Source organism: Besnoitia besnoiti, chromosome I (assembly GCF_002563875.1).
Source record: "Besnoitia besnoiti strain Bb-Ger1 chromosome I, whole genome shotgun sequence".
In the NCBI taxonomy this organism is placed as follows: Eukaryota; Apicomplexa; class Conoidasida; order Eucoccidiorida; family Sarcocystidae; genus Besnoitia; species Besnoitia besnoiti.
The window spans coordinates 7,505,887-7,521,154 of NC_042356.1; the positions used below are offsets into that span (position 1 = coordinate 7,505,887).

The 15,268-nt window shown below is 54.7% G+C and overlaps 2 protein-coding genes across 2 annotated transcripts; both read right to left on the bottom strand.

Moving 5' to 3' along the window:
* Positions 1-1,512: 1,512 nt before the first annotated feature.
* Positions 1,513-6,351, bottom strand: BESB_010540 (uncharacterized protein; the record flags this gene model as incomplete). The annotated part of the gene is made up of 1 exon (XM_029359808.1): positions 1,513-6,351. One exon carries the CDS (start codon positions 6,349-6,351, stop codon positions 1,513-1,515), a length of 4,839 nt encoding a protein of 1,612 aa, XP_029222721.1.
* A 4,958-nt stretch (positions 6,352-11,309) lies between these two features.
* On the bottom strand, positions 11,310-15,007 carry BESB_010550 (uncharacterized protein; the record flags this gene model as incomplete). The annotated part of the gene is made up of 4 exons (XM_029359809.1): positions 11,310-11,795; positions 12,120-12,260; positions 12,478-14,209; positions 14,448-15,007. The coding sequence occupies 4 exons, from the start codon at positions 15,005-15,007 to the stop codon at positions 11,310-11,312; spliced, it is 2,919 nt and encodes a 972-aa protein (XP_029222722.1).
* Positions 15,008-15,268: the final 261 nt, after the last annotated feature.

Consider the following 15,268-nt stretch of genomic DNA (forward strand, 5'->3'; position numbering starts at 1 on the left):
CGGATGTCTCAATGCGTAGACCCGAGTCCACACAGCGTAAACCTTCAAGGGTACGCATCGAGTCTTCCATTGTTCTACTGGATCTAGGAAGGGGTTTTTTTGTTTCCCTAAAGATGGAAAGCTAGTCTCACAGTACTGCATGAGCGTCGATCCTCTGTTCCCTCATTAACGACTGAAAACAGTATTTTCGCTGCATTACAGCAATTTTTGATTTCTGTGAATATGAAGTCCTATATCCACGTCATGGCCCAAGCACCAGAAGCTCGCAATTCTCCACGACGTATTGCTTCCTGCTCGCTGTCATGACCACGCCTTCTCGGCAGCTCGAGATACATGCAGTCGCCTCGCCTAATGCCTACGGGGTGTCGCAACATGATACACACATCGGGCGGTGGCAGGCTAGTCCCTCCGACTGTAGTAACGATGTCGCAGACTCTGCGCCCGAGAATGCTCTAATTGAATTATTAAGAGCCAGTCTCTGGTGATTGGTTAGTTGTCAGCAGCGTCGGTCTCTTTTTCAAAGGGCGTTCGAGACTACTTGCACAACACACTCTTGTTCATGGCACTCAGGAAGCCACTCGTAGTGAACAAAAGATCTCAGCAGTTCCGCCATTTTGTAAAGGGTGCATGAGGTATACATCAGGCAGACTGCGGTGAACGTAGATGGTTCCGTCTGGATTCCTTGAGCGTGCTTCGTCGTGCAGCAAGAGAGACTCATACTAATTTCTCAGAAGCAAGCTCTCGGTGCATATGTCCCACATATAGGGAAGCGTGCTTGTTCACTTCGTCACCACCGCAGGCGTGAGGCCACCACGGTGTTCCCGCGACATCGGCCCCGGCAAGACGGATTCAGGAGGTGGCAGTTGAAGCGACTTTTCAGCTGAAGTTCAGCGCGCTACGCCCCATCCCTGATTTTTGTGGCAAGGGTTCGCGTCCCCGCCAAGGCGGATAACCAGTAGAGCTTGATTGTGGGTCTACCAGCCAGATACCGACCACTGGACTGCCAGATTCTGTGCGTTCGTACGCGGTCTCCAGGCCTTGTTAGTCCACCTGAGCACCTTCCGAGTTTGCACGAATACAAGTTGATTACATGTTTCAGCAGTTTTTCAAATGACCTTGCAATCAGTCAAAGTTCGCGAGCAAGCTACAAGCACGAATCCTGGTCGAACGAGAAGTACCGCGTGAAACCTGTACCCGCTAAGGTCCCCCACAACAAATGCCACCCTAGTGTATACAGTTTGCCAGCGAAGTATTCGCTGCTATTTCCCGTCTGGAGAAAATTTATTATTGAAAAGACCCCCCGTCAGCAGTACTTCCACACCCGCGGGTGATGCCTGGACCACATCATACGCAAGCAGCAGTTGACGGCGCGGCGTGCGAAACCTGAATTCTCAGTTCCTACCTGTGGTGAAGGTTCACAGAATCGCTGCAGTTCGGAAGTGTACATATAACTGCTTGCCGTCCGGTAGGGAATGCGTAACCCTGTCGGATTCTGTCTGGCCATATCTGCCATTACCTCACAAGGGTGCAACAGTGTGTGCTGTGTCTGATGAAGTTGATTGTTGATTGAAGAATGCCGTTCATCCACCTCTCATCTTGAGTTTTCCGCTCTCCATCAACATCCCCTGCCGAGACCTCCCCTCCACCCTTGGCCGCGCCCTTGCCTGCTTCATGCCGCTGCGATTGTTGCTGGGGGAGCACCAGCACAATCTGCCGCAGTTGAGGACTACGTTCGCTGGAACTCGCAATACATCTTAGCTCATTTATCAGGCAGCGCAACACCTGGAACACGCGGCGTTGAAGTAGCGCGAAGGGAAGAGAACAGTCCGCTGCGCCTCCATCCGTCAGCAACAGAGGCATTGTCAGGGTTCTTATCCCCCCCGTGCTCGCAACGCTCAGAACCTCTTTAAGGCCTCTCTGAAGCTCAGACGGAAGCAAACCCTCTGGCTCGAGTTTACAGGTGCCCAACAGAAGAGCTGAGTCCTGTTGAGGCTTGTGCACAGCCTTCTCCAAACTCGGAGGCGGATTTCGAAAGCTCGGGTCCCCGCTGGCTGGAGTGCCAGAGTCCTCATTTGCGCCCAGCCTGCATAAATCTGACTCGGGCTCCTTTGTGTCGTCCCCATCAAACCGCGGCTTGCCTGCGCTTGTGTCGTCGTTGCCACCTGAATTCGTACTGCGCATTCGTCTCAGATAATCCCTGTCTGTCACGCTTGTCACTACAGCGTCTCTCTGACACAGTTCACTGCCGCGCACAGCCGTTGCGAGTTTACCAACAGCAGACACTGGCATCGCCTTGCGTGAGGCCGGAGCTGCCCCGGACACGACCAAATGGAAGATAACGCTGGCGCCGCCGTTGTTTGAGTGGCGAGAGATAAATACTTCGCCGACTTCGAGTGCTGAAGGGGCTGCGGAAGGAAACGTTCCAGGCTCTCCAGACACTGCTGTCACGTGGCCGGTTCCTCCAACGCTACCGGGTCCTTCAGCTAGTCCCTGGTTCTGAGCAACGGCTCGTCGCCTAAGGTGGACGTCCAGCATCCGACGTTGCTCATCGATTCCAGGAAAGACAAAGTCACTGGCTGCAGCTGTCTGCGCGCGCCACCGCTGGTACGCGGGGGCCCGCAGTTTCAGCGAAGTAGCGACTGGCAGGACTATCGCGACGAGCGGCTGGGGCCGGGGTCCGACCAGAGAAAAGGAGGATGAGCACCAGCAATTTCCAATCCCCCCTGAGCAGCCGCGGCACCTTGCGTGGTCGGCAGCCTTGATGCACACCGTGTGTGAGAATGGATCGCATGACGGCGCCCGACCTAGAGAACTTGAGGAATTTGAAAAGCCGAGGAGGGCGCTGGCATCTGCAGACACAGACCTCCCCAAATCCGCTTCCTCCTCACCCGAACGGCTGATGCCCAGTTGCGTCCCTCGCGCTGTCACTATGGAGGCCAAACTACCTCTGCGGTAGCATGCGCCGCCTGCGCCCGGCGGGGGTGCCCCGCCCATCAAGGCGTCATCAGAACAGTAGCTGCGTCCAGTGAAGGGGGATGCGACAGAGTCGATCCAAAAGAAATCCGCACGCGACGGATACTCCGTTGCATGGTAGTCATACGCCGCAGACATGCCACACAAATAGTCCACGTAAGAGTCCGAAAACGTACTTGAGCTTTCATGACATGCGAGGCGCGCGTCACCAGTTCGGAATTGACCGAAGCGGCCCTCCGGTGTACGCAGAGTCGTTGCTTCGACCCCACCGGAAGCTGAACACAGCTGTGCTCCTCCGGCACTCGCCGATGACGCGTGCTGGGCAATATCTGTGACGTTTCCTGTGCAAATCCGAATGACGAAGCATCTCTTCCGTTGTTGACCAAACATGAGAGGTAGGATCGCATGCTGTTTGAGCCGTCTCAGCATCTGCTCTTCTGGCCAGCACCGCAGCCTCTGTTCCCACACTGAAGGGCTCAAGAGGGGTCGGACGTCTACAACCGCTGGAAAGCTAGGCGGCTCTCGTGCTGCTCTCGCGCTTGGCGGAGTCCTTACTTGATCCCCTCTACGAGTTGCAGAGGAGGGGGGACTCGCCCCACCTTCCACTGCCACAAGCGACGACCGTGACGATCGAGCGCGAGGCCTTTCAGAGGATGAGGCGGACCCTGCGGTCACTTCACCGCAACTGCTACGGCGTGATACAGGAAGCCGTGCGTCCCTTGGCGCAGACGAAGAACCAACTACCCCCGATAAAGTGCCTTGCCGCCAGTCCTTTACCGCCTGATTGCCGCCCTCCTTTGCGCGCTCCTCTTGTTGTTTCCTGCGGTGTTCAATCAATCGCCGTAGGACGCTGGTCGGAGTGACGATATGCAACGCCGGAGGTAATGCTAGTGGCTGGTGCTGCGAAGCGCCGAATGAGACGGCGTTTCGCTCTGTCGACGGCAGTCCTCGAGTACCGAAGGAATTCGACGATGCTTCCATCTCTCCGGAGCTGACTTCGTCAACGGGGCCCCTGGTCGCACGCCCACCTCCACCTGCAGAAATGGGACTGGCTGGAAACAGAGGGGACCGACTCATCGTACGCCGGCCTTCACCTGCGCGATCTTCGTGCCAGTGCGGGTTACAGACTTCAACTGATGTCTCTTCAGCAGAAAGCCGGTTACTGGAGGTCCTCCCACGCGTGTGTGTCCCCCCTACCACATCAACGGTGCCTTGCCTCTGGTGAAGCCCCAACAAGGCTTCCTGGGAGACCGACCCCCCGTAGTTACGAGAGTGCCAGTCTGCAGGGAGGAGGTCGCTCTCGTGAGCGGATGGAAGTGGAGGAAGAATCAAAGGGCTGTCCTGCCCGTCCACTGCCGCCTTGTGGAGGAGATACAGATCAACTGCCACGTCCTTCAAGTCTTGCAGATGTTGCTGTCTCAGAAGGACTCGCTCAGCTCGCCAGTGCAGTTCGAGCAATTCGAACTCGCTTACGTGTTGCAACACAAGTGCTTCAACCGTTTTTGCCACTTCACAACTTGGGCTGACGATCGGCCTCTCCTCAGCAGCATCTAGGGAACCGCTTCCCTTTTGTAACCCCGCATTGGTACGACCCAGGGTGCCTTGTGACCCTCGCATACCGGCGACGTCCTCCGCTGGCGAGCCTCCGCCACCAGACTTCACAGTAGAATTGGTTTCGCTCGCCTCCGCGCTGTGTGGCGGCATCAGCGACTCTGACCGTAGAGCAGATTTGATCTCGTCCTGTGCTGCAACGCTTTCTGCACCTAGCCTTTCATCGTGCCGTGCACTGCGCGGCCCCTCACCGCCACTATGTTCCACCCCGCGTTCCTCTCGACGCCCACAAGCCTCCTCCATCTCCGTGCTCTGCCTCTCTCGAAGTTGAATCAGAGATTCATGTTGTCTTTCCAGCACTGCCGCCATAGACGAGTCAAACGAGTCCTGAAGTTGCTGGAGCAGGCGGTTCCCGCTGCTGGGGATGTTTTTGCCCCGCACGAGGTAAAGATCACCACAGGTCGCGGTCCTGCCGTCGGACGCCCCGCTTGCTCCCGAGGAGGCAACAGCTGCCGAAGCCCCCGGCGTAATTCGCATGGAATCGTTAGTGCTGACTGTGCCTGGACCCCCCCCACCGCGTGCAAGACTCAAGCTCCCACTCGGGGACGTCAGTAAGCTCCCGGGGCTGACTTGTGTTGGCGAGCATGAGTCGCCACCTAACGGTGTAAAAGGTGAGGGTGCTTCTGAACGGTGATTCAGGACCACAGGAACCCATCCATTCTCTCCGCGGGACGGTGCCCTGTGCCTCGGTCCTCCTCCCCCGCTACCGGATGAAGACCAAGGATCTGGGAGCTGCAGCTGCTCAAGGCACCACCAGTACGAAATAGCTCGCATCAACGTGACACGAGGGCACACAGTTGCAAGACTCCTGTCACAGCTCCTTGCGAGCAAAGCGGCGGCAACAATGCTGTGAACCGATGCAGACAGCCGAGGACCCTCTGCGCACCCACCATCGTGTAGCAGGCTACTGGACTCATCTTGCCCGCGAGCCCTCGACGGCCTCGCGTCACGACGGCCGCTAGAGAGGTTCACCGTCCCCGCCAGCGCAAGTGCGTCGGCAGCAGCTTCGAGGCAGAAGTGTCCATAGTGTTGCCTTGCTTGTGAGTACGAAGAAATCGAAGACCTGTTGATATGAAGGGCGTTTTCACGTCGAGTCAGCGCTGCAGCAAGAAACGCCCTCGACGCCGCTTCAAGAACTGTCGGCCGGATGCCTAGAGCGTGCGCCGCGCCTACGTCCACGAGGGAAGAAAACAAGGGCTGCCAAGAGAAGATGGAAAGAAAGACAGCCTCCAATGGCGGCTCCGTAGAAGAATCGAAATGAGGTGCCTGTTGTTGGAGCCCCGCCGTGGGCTTTCGGCGCGGGCAGTGGTGCCATGGTTGATATTTCCGCCATGCGGCAGCACGCAGCGTGTGAGGAAGTCCCCAATTTGGTTGCAGCAGAAGTGGCAGAAGAGGAGGGCGATGAAAATTGAAATCTGATAGAAGCGAACGCAGAACATGAATCTTAACAGCTTTCAACTTTGTGGAGGACTGCCCCCAATTCCTAAACGAGTGTAGGACCAGTTCATCAAGTTTGTCTCCCAAGTCATCCGAGCTGTTCACATTGATCAATAGAAACTTTCCATGTGGAGAAACCGAATCCCCACCTGGGCGGGCAACGTCGATTGCATATCCACCCGCTGCGATTTGGCACCCTGAATGCGCTTGAGACACCGTGGCAGGCAAATACACAGCCAAGGACGCGCTATTAGCGCGGCTGCTGAACACGGCTGTAGGCGCAACCCACACGTTGTTCAATAAAAAGAAAAGGGAATCGCTTGATGCCATCTTGATTTCCAGCAGACCCCGTGACGACGAACCCGCTGGCAGATAGAGCTGCCAGGGACTCACTGCGCGGCAGCAACGTGACCAAACTCTCCTCTGAGAAAGAGGGACCGCGTCGTGTATCACCCGAAGAAAATGTCTCTTACTGCATGCTCCGAGTCTCGTTTGCCAAACGCATTAACGAACCTTAGTACGCTTGGGGAAAGGGGGGGCGGGAGAACGGGGTCACTTGCAACCTCTCCAACAGGATAGCTGTGCTGCCTCGCTGTTGTTCGGTCCTTTTTTGTGCACCACACACTCCGAAAATTTGCACCGCGTATTTTCAGCTTGAACTGCCGCACGGTTACGAAACGATGAGTTGAAAGAGCCGGCCAAAGCGGGAAAATTAGCGGAAGCCCGTCTTACCGTCATGGTGGCCTGCCGCAAGACAAGGCAGCTCAGATTTCGTCGTCTCCAGTAGAGGAGTCGGCGCTTTCCGTGACAACCAACGAGGCCACACAGTGGCACAGCACTCACAATAAAGAAATATCAAGGTGGTAGGGCATATCACGTAGTGAGAATGCCACAGTCTTGGTTTAGAAACGTGCTGCTGAGCTTACGGGTGGACGCTCGCCTCATTGCATGCGATGGAAAAATACGCCGGATATCTGAAGTGCCACACCGGAAAAGACTGTTCTGTCTTGTGAGCATCATCACTGCAGTGTATGCGCTTTACGCGAATTTGGCAACGATGCGTAGACGTGACCAGAGACCCCTGAGGATGTGGCAATGTCTGTCTGTCAGCGAAGAGTACCGCCAGGCGGCGCGTCGCCAGCTTTTTGAGCTCGTCAATGGCCAGCCGTGGAACTCAGCGTCATCTGTCAGTCTCAGGATGTTGCGAGAGTCGGCTATCTTGTTTTCTATCTGAGGTCAACAGTAAAACTCCAGGTGCGCTTGACCTCGTCCTAAATGTTTGCCTCTGATCTTCTCACACGTTCTAGGAGAGAGCCTGGAAAATGCGACCTTGTCGGCGCTCGCGGGGAGTGGAATTCCAGAATCGAACCGCGTACTAGCTAGTTGTGCGCAATCGACGTCGCTTCGTACTGTATCGCCGTGCCGGTCTTTCGAGTTTCAATATGAATTTAGACATGCTGCGTGTGGTGTACAGTCGCGGTCCTGTGCAGAGCTCGGTATAAGCAAAAATACGTGCCCTGTGCGAGCGCGATGCCGTGTGGCGGCCCCTTATTATGGCGTCACCTACAGAGGCGTCAAATTTAAGGTGTGCAGCCTCGAAATTCGCCCTTGAAGGAAGCTACCGCCCTCTGGGTCTCCATCGAATCTTCTGAGTTCCGCTCTGTCTGCGCATGCTCGTAACAACTGTGGATCGAGTTATGTTCCATTGTCTTCGAAAGTGGCTCAGGAGCCCTGAGGTATGCACAGATGCCACGAGGCGCGTACCTCGCACCAGCTACCGGTCGCGAAATGTGTGGCGGGCGACAACTGCTAAGCCGGTGAGCACCCCACATAACTGATGAAAAAGATCCTGAAGCTCTGTCTTTTCAGAAAGATCAAGATATGCGAATCAGTGTATCGCCGGTGCTTGCCCGTGGAATACACTCAGTCTTTTTTCCTCTGCTTCCGATGTCGAGGGTTTCCTCACGGCGTCGCTAGCGATAAAAGAGGATGAACCACGTGCACACTATAGTGACAATGATTGAGGGAGGACCCTTCGATAAGGCATTGCGAATGTGGATCACAATGAGTATGGTTTTTATCCGTCAAACACTCTCATAGGTCACAGTCAGAGTTCCATTCTTCGGCGTCTTACCACCCCCCTGATGCCAGTATTTCCTCGGGGCAGGCTTTGGAATATAGTCCCGCAGGAGCACCGTTTCCATATGTACCCGCCTGATGAACCTGACGTCCAGGAGGCATTTCACTATGCCTAAATTACGCACAGGCATTCCTGCACTTGTCGACCGCCGCGGCTGTCCAGTTCCGATGTGTCATACACATAAAAATGCACATGTTCGGCGTAGTTTGCGGTAATCGACTAGCCGAGTCAATTCCGTGACCACGTCTTCTGTGGGTAGTTAGTCGACGTACATACTTAGTCGACGCGCGGGGGCCGGCGAGTTTTGTAGGTGTGTCAGAGTCTTTCTTCCGTATATAATCACGGATCTACTTTTCGAAGTTGTACTCCGCGTATATTTGTCCCTATTGATTCACGCCGTAGCTCACGACGCATTTTTAGCGTGTAAACTAAATGCATATCCGAGGTGAGCAAAAAGGCTTCTGTGTTTTGACTGTTTTGAGAGCCTTAATCATCCTCTGAACCTTGTCGGCACTGTTACTAAGTTAAAAGAAACAACCTTTCGAGCCGTCCTTCGATTCCCTTTACGGCCTCTGAGTGCAGAAATCATTTATTGCTGGCTGCTGTCACCGCAAACACATTCAGAAACTTTCAAATTATGGTTTGAATGCTGTCCATACGATGCATAGGGGTTCGGTCAATGTTCTGACTGTACACGCCGGTGCGAAGTCGGCGTCATGGGGTGTTTGGAAGGATATCAGGACTGCAGCATTCGTTATAGAAGTTGCCATGTAGATTCTGTTGGCCGAAGCTGTGCGTTTTGTGGTCATCCGCAGAATGGCGCTGGTGGCTGTGAGATTCGGCGATTCTGATTTGCTCGTGTATTCCGGGGGTCGCGCGTCCTGTGGTCCGGTATGAACCTTGCTGGCCGCAACAGCTGAGAATTATGCTCTTTTTGCCCCAATGCGCTAAACTCATAGAAATTTCTTCGCCATAAGTCACCGCTGGCGGGTACAGGTAATGCAGTTTTCCAGTTACCGCGTAAGCCTCCATGTACAAGAACCGGACCCTCGAGTCTAAGATTTATGTTCGTATCCATACCGTACCTATTGCGCTGGCCGCTTCTGGGCAATGCTGGTCGCAGCCGGTGGTTTTTCTCTACAGGGTGGCGCCAATCCCGTAGGACAGAACATATTGGAGGTCGCTATGGCAACTGGACCCGCAGATGTTCCTGTTGTGGTTGCGCCCTCTCCGAGCTCTGGTCCAACGAGTGCGCCAACTAGTCGTACGTACGAAGAGCATCGCTGTTCCCGTCCTAGACGAGGAGGCTGGTTCTGCAGAATGTGCCGGACCAACTCCACTATCCAAAAATGCAAGCGCGTCAGCAAGAAACGCAAGCGCTGACAACGGTCGTCTGTTTGAGAAACCAGTACCACCTTGGAAGCCAGAGCCGGAAGACTGGTATGGCGCAAAACGGGACTCCGTGCCACCGACCCGCAGACTCGCTGTGAAGGGGTTATTACCACAATGTCCCAGAGGGCGTGGCACGTATCTGGCCGAACAACCGCACCACGCTGATGAGGCAGGTCTCCCAGAGCTTCGGAGCGGCTTTGCAGTACCGAGACTGTGTGCGTGCGAAGGCATGCCGCAGCGATGACGTACACTTTACAGGCACTTTTTATGTGGGGATATTCTTCCGCTTAGCACCAATGTCAGGCTTTTCCATCACATCTACCACAACGGAGATCTGAAATAGCGATGTGTCGTGGCCGCCGCTACGCCCATCCGGTGTTGTTTTTCTCATATTGTGACTGGAGGCGTCTCACTGGCTTCTGAGCCACTAGAATCCGTTAAATCGCCAGCCCGTCGCAGTGTTAGATATCTGATGCTCGTCCCGGTTACATCCGCAATATTGTTTGTTCTCCGTCTGTTGCTGGAATGTGTCCCAGCTGCATATCAGGCTGCGAGCGCTGCATTTTCGGTACGTCAATTGGTTTGACCCTGGACTGAAAGCTGTTATCCGAATATCTTTTGCAATTCGTGAAGCAGGGGTCCGATAGCTGGATTCTGCAGTTCACATGAGATACCTCGGTTGTCAAACAGCGAGAATACTGCTGGAGACGAGCTGACGAGGACGACCTTTCAAGTGGGTGGGCTGCACAAAAGATGCGACCGCACAGTTTTCTGCGTGTATAGGCCGGTTTGCAATGCGACCTAACGCAGAAACATCGACATAGGTTTGATGTCTAAGTCATGTGTTTTCGGCAGAGCGGTGTTTGTGTACCGATTTGTTAGATCTGTACTACGAACAGCTCGATGATTACGAAGATGCGCTACGCCCATGGGAAGAACAGCAGCGCACGCTGAATAAGGAACGTGGCGGCACGCCGACTCAAGAGTAACCGGCGGCATCCCTGAGTGTATCTGCGGAACGACCACCTCCAGCATATCACCCGCTCGCCTCGTAAAACACGACCCGTTCTGCAGGGGAAGTCGCCGTGACGGCGGACCTGCCGTGTCCATGCCCGAAACTAGACGCAGTGTCCTTCCGTTACTTTTTCCTGAAATTTATAATAGCAGATATGACCCAAATCAGTAGTGCAGGTACCATGTGCCTTAGAAGGCGTATGATTCTTGTGTTTCCCTGTATGCCTTGCCTCGGCCACTTTTTCAACACGAACATACGCGTGTATATATATATATATATATATATATATATGTTTACCAATACACGACAGCTGTGAAGGCAAACGTGTCAAGCAGAAACAGATGAACGTAGTTCCATTTCCTTTAATGTTTCCATCACACGGCATCCGGTGGTCTTGGTCCACGCGTCCACGGGCTTTGCCGTCACACGGTAATGTTTGTCCGGAACTATGCTTCGGACATACGTTACCGCACCGTATCTCGTTTACAAGGGCCTATCTGTCGCTCTTGCAGCGACGCTCTTTGTGCTTCGTTCGCTGGTGGAGGACACTCAGGGACACGGAGAAAAGGGGGGCAGGCCAATGTTATGAATTGTGCCACGAATTTCGGGACTCATTGGAATTTCAGTCCTCTCTCCTTTTTCTCTACAATGAGGGGGAAACGCAATGGGAATACGAAAAATGGTAACACCAGAGAATTATGCACATTAACTCTAACGCAGGAGGCGAAATTATACTTGGCATCATGAGGCTTTCTCCTGGAAGCCTGCAGTGTGCGCCACAGGGAAGTCAAATGACCGCAGTTCTGCCTCAAGAGCCTCAGAGTCTTCAGCCACGCATGAGATCGCCTCTTGCACGTCTGGTTGAAGAAGTTTCTCCAGATATGCGGGAACATGCAAGTACAACCACGTGGTGGGCGCTACCGTCTCTGTCGCCTCTCCTGTTGCCTTCGCTGAGCCCTCATGTCCGTGGCCAGGCCTGTCGGCACTTTGGGTTTCCGAAAATATGGCGCCAGAGGTTCCGCCTGTGGCATCAAGGTGAGCCGAGGCGCGCAACACAGCGCATGTCAGAATTTCTCTCTTCGACGACGGTGGCGTGGACCCATCCACAGCAGTCTGTGGCACGCGCAGCACGCCAAACTCAGAGGGCGAAAGCTGCAGCCTAACGTGCAGGGCGTCGTACAAACGCCGCAGCTCTGTTTGGGTGAAACTGATATCCTCGCGTGGGTCCTGAGCAAATTTTCCATACGGCACACAGCCAACACGCGTGACGACGCATGTGCTCTCAGTGCGGTTAGCCCGCTAGAGGTGCACGGGTCGCGCCGACGTGCGTATATATATATATATATATATATATATATATATATATAGTCTATAGTCGTACGGAACGAACGTAGGTGAGAGAGAACGCAAAAGAGAGAATCGAAATGGAGGAAAGTCGAAGAAGGTTACACGTCTCTAGCCACTTGGCTCTGTGGGGGCAGCTTCGTACTCTCTGAAGCTGAGGGCGCTTCCACCCCGAGCTCGATAATTCAGTCTGCTTCACGCTCTCACCCGAAGCTCAATTCGGATCCTTTCGATGAGAGGCCGGTGCAGAAACCCAAGAGAAGCGTAAAGATCGACGACTGTAACGAGAGCAAAGGATGGCATCTCCGCTGCTCGTTCCGCCAAATGGTCTCCCATCACTGTAAGCGCCTGCATCACACAGCAAATAATCGACATGCTGGGCTCGCTGAGACACGTGTTGTGGCTCTCAGGCCTCTCTGAAACCGTACAATCTGCGTCTTCTACGTCGTGTCATGACAACCAGAATTGTGGAACAAAAGAGTGCGCGGACAGATGAGGAAGCATCTCTTGCTCGAGCATTAGCTGAAACGTACAGTTTCCCCACGAATTTTCGCCGCCTTCTCACCTCTCTGTCAAAAATATTCAACTGTAGCATCGCCCGAAGAATTCGAAGAACCGAGTGAAGACGTGGCTGGATTGAGCCGGAGGTGGGATCCGCTGCAGAGCTTTCGGGCTGCCCGTCTGTGCCAACCTTGACCAAAGCTTTGCTAAACGCGAACGAAAGGCCCCCTGGAAGCCTCCTCTCCGAGCCCTTACCCTCAAGCTTCAGTGCAGATGAACGATCCGAGCTTCCTGACTCGACATCATTATCATCAGCGGCAGGCGGTGAAGAGGAGGGAGGAAGAGATGAAGCATGGTGGATGCTGTCGGAGGCTCGCCCAGCGTACAACCGGACAAGGCGGGACTGGCTCTTGCGCCTAGGTCGCAGGACACCGCCAGAGTCGTCTTTGGCCTCGCGGTTGCGACATACACCTTCCGATTCAAGTATCGCTGTCCCCCCACCTAGATCTAGATCACGCATCGAGGACTCGCTGGATGCGTGCTTATTTTTCGTATCGGAGCAGGCAGCTTCCCCTACTTGATGTGGCACAACGGTTTTCCCCGGCCTCACAGGAGAAGGCTCACGAGTTGTTTCCCCTGTGTTGCGCATTCCTGCCTCGGCCGCCCCCTGCCTCCTTGCCCGACTGAGGAGTTTAGGGAGATGCTGAAGAGTCAACTGCAAAACAGGGGCGTTTGGCACCTGCAACTTGGAGTACGCGAAGCATATCTTGGCCAGCTGATCAATGCTATAATCTGGTAGAAACCGCTCCACATGCTCTGGAACGTGGTATAACAGTGGTCCGTGTCGGTAGCCTAGCTTTGCAAAGGCAAAAACGAGAGCCGCTGCGCTTTGTGGAGTTAGCTCTGGAGCTAAATCGCCGACGCGGTCTCCCAGGGCTTCCAACAGGTCGTTCCGAGTCGAGGGTCCATCCCGAGGCACCGCCGACGTGTCTCTCCACAGACGGGACAGGGCTGAAACTGTCATGCACACCTGCTCCAAAGAGAACTTCTTCAGGTGTTTGGGCAGATCACGTGTCAAGTCGTCCACGAGAGCTCTTTGTCTTTTGCTGCTCATGCAGTGGTGCCCGAGTCTTCCCAACGCCCGAAGCAGGAGTGCCACGTCCTGCGGGCGCCTTTCGGCGCGTTTGCGGAAAGCCTCATCCGCCAATATTTCGAGCAGAAACAAGTTCCCTACTCCCAATTCAGCGCATGCATTTGCGACAACCGCAAGCCCCTTCACATTCACATCGCCGATACGCCGGCAGATCTCTGCAGAAACAACGGCGAGCAGTTTCTCATCGCAAAGTCTTAACCTTGCGGCTGCTGACACAATTAGGACAAGGGCTCCGGGTTCGAGCTGTTTTGATACCTCGAAAAGTCTACGACGGAGGACAGCGAAGAGGTGAGGATGAAAGTAACCAAGACGGGCGTAGGAGTGAAGTACGCGGGCGACCTCATTCGGCTGCAACTCGTGTGCTCGCCGAGCAAGCTCTCGGGCACACACTGAGAAGAGGAGGTCATGCCGAGCCAGAAGCTGAGCGTAATGGTGAGTCACCCGACAAACTTCCTTTCCTGTGCATAGAGAAAGCTGCGGAATCAGAACTTCGGCAGCGCCACCAAGAAGATCGCGATCTCGGTAGCCCAAGGTAGCGAACGCGCCGAGGACGGGAACAAGAGACGACGGAGGCAGCGACGGCAAAAGAACTTGGGTGCGACAGGCAAACCGGCGCCACAGGGTCATGTCTCTTTCGTCTTCCCTGTTCGCACGGCACGACACAGCACTGGAGAGCTCTGCTAGTCTCTGTCAAGGCCCCTCACGCGAGACGGAAAGGCTGTCGATCAAGAAAGAAAGGCCTGTCAACGATACGCTGCTGTTGGCAAACAGAGATCTAAATCGCCGGTATACACGCTTCCGCAACACATGAGCAGCTAGCACATCACGCACATAATGCATGATCAGTGTAGGGTAATAGACTCAGAAATCCTGACTCTCACCTGAAGGCTTTGATAATGGAGCGCGAAAGTGCAAATGGTCCGAGCATTTCGATGGGAACAGCTTCCGGCGACTGAGTATCGTTGGAGGCAGTGACCGCATCTTCATCGCCCTGACAGATTGCGTTGTCAGAAGACTTATGCCGTTTCGGCAGCGAGTTGACCGCGGTCATCGAAGAAGAGAGGGCGGCGGTTGAGATCCTTGCTTGATCAGAGCGGCCCCACGGCACAGGCGCGGGCCTATTACTGGATCGGTTCCAGTGATTGGCTACAGCGCTTAGCCACCCGAAAGACGGTCGAGAGAGACCTCCCATCATTTGTTGCTTTCTCCGGTTCGTCAAGCACCACTGCGCTCGCTGTCCGTTGTACTCCCTTGGCGGGGCGTCATGAGGTGCGGCAAGGCCCTGTCGGAGTTTTCGATTATCCGGAGAGTAGCACGGTACCACGAGGAAAGCTGGTGGATGAAGTGCCGACGGCCCAGCCACCGACTCTCCAGGGAAATACGAGGGCGAGGAACTGGCGTTCCGCCGTCGACAGGTGACTGTCGGCGTACGCCCCTTCATGTCGGAAATGAGACGCAACGACTAAAGATTCTCAGGAGTGGAGGAAGTGGTGCCCGGACGAAAGCGTGAAAAACCGGCACACCCTAACTGATGACGGCTCTAGGTACGTATCTGTCCTCTGATGGACAACGGAGGTTGCTATGGTTACCGCAAACCTCCCTCCTCAGAAGACAACTAACACACTCCTACCAGACGACCCCCCGCCCCTCCCCGGGCCGCCCGTCACTGTACAGAAAGAGGCAGGACGTGGCAGTGTGCATA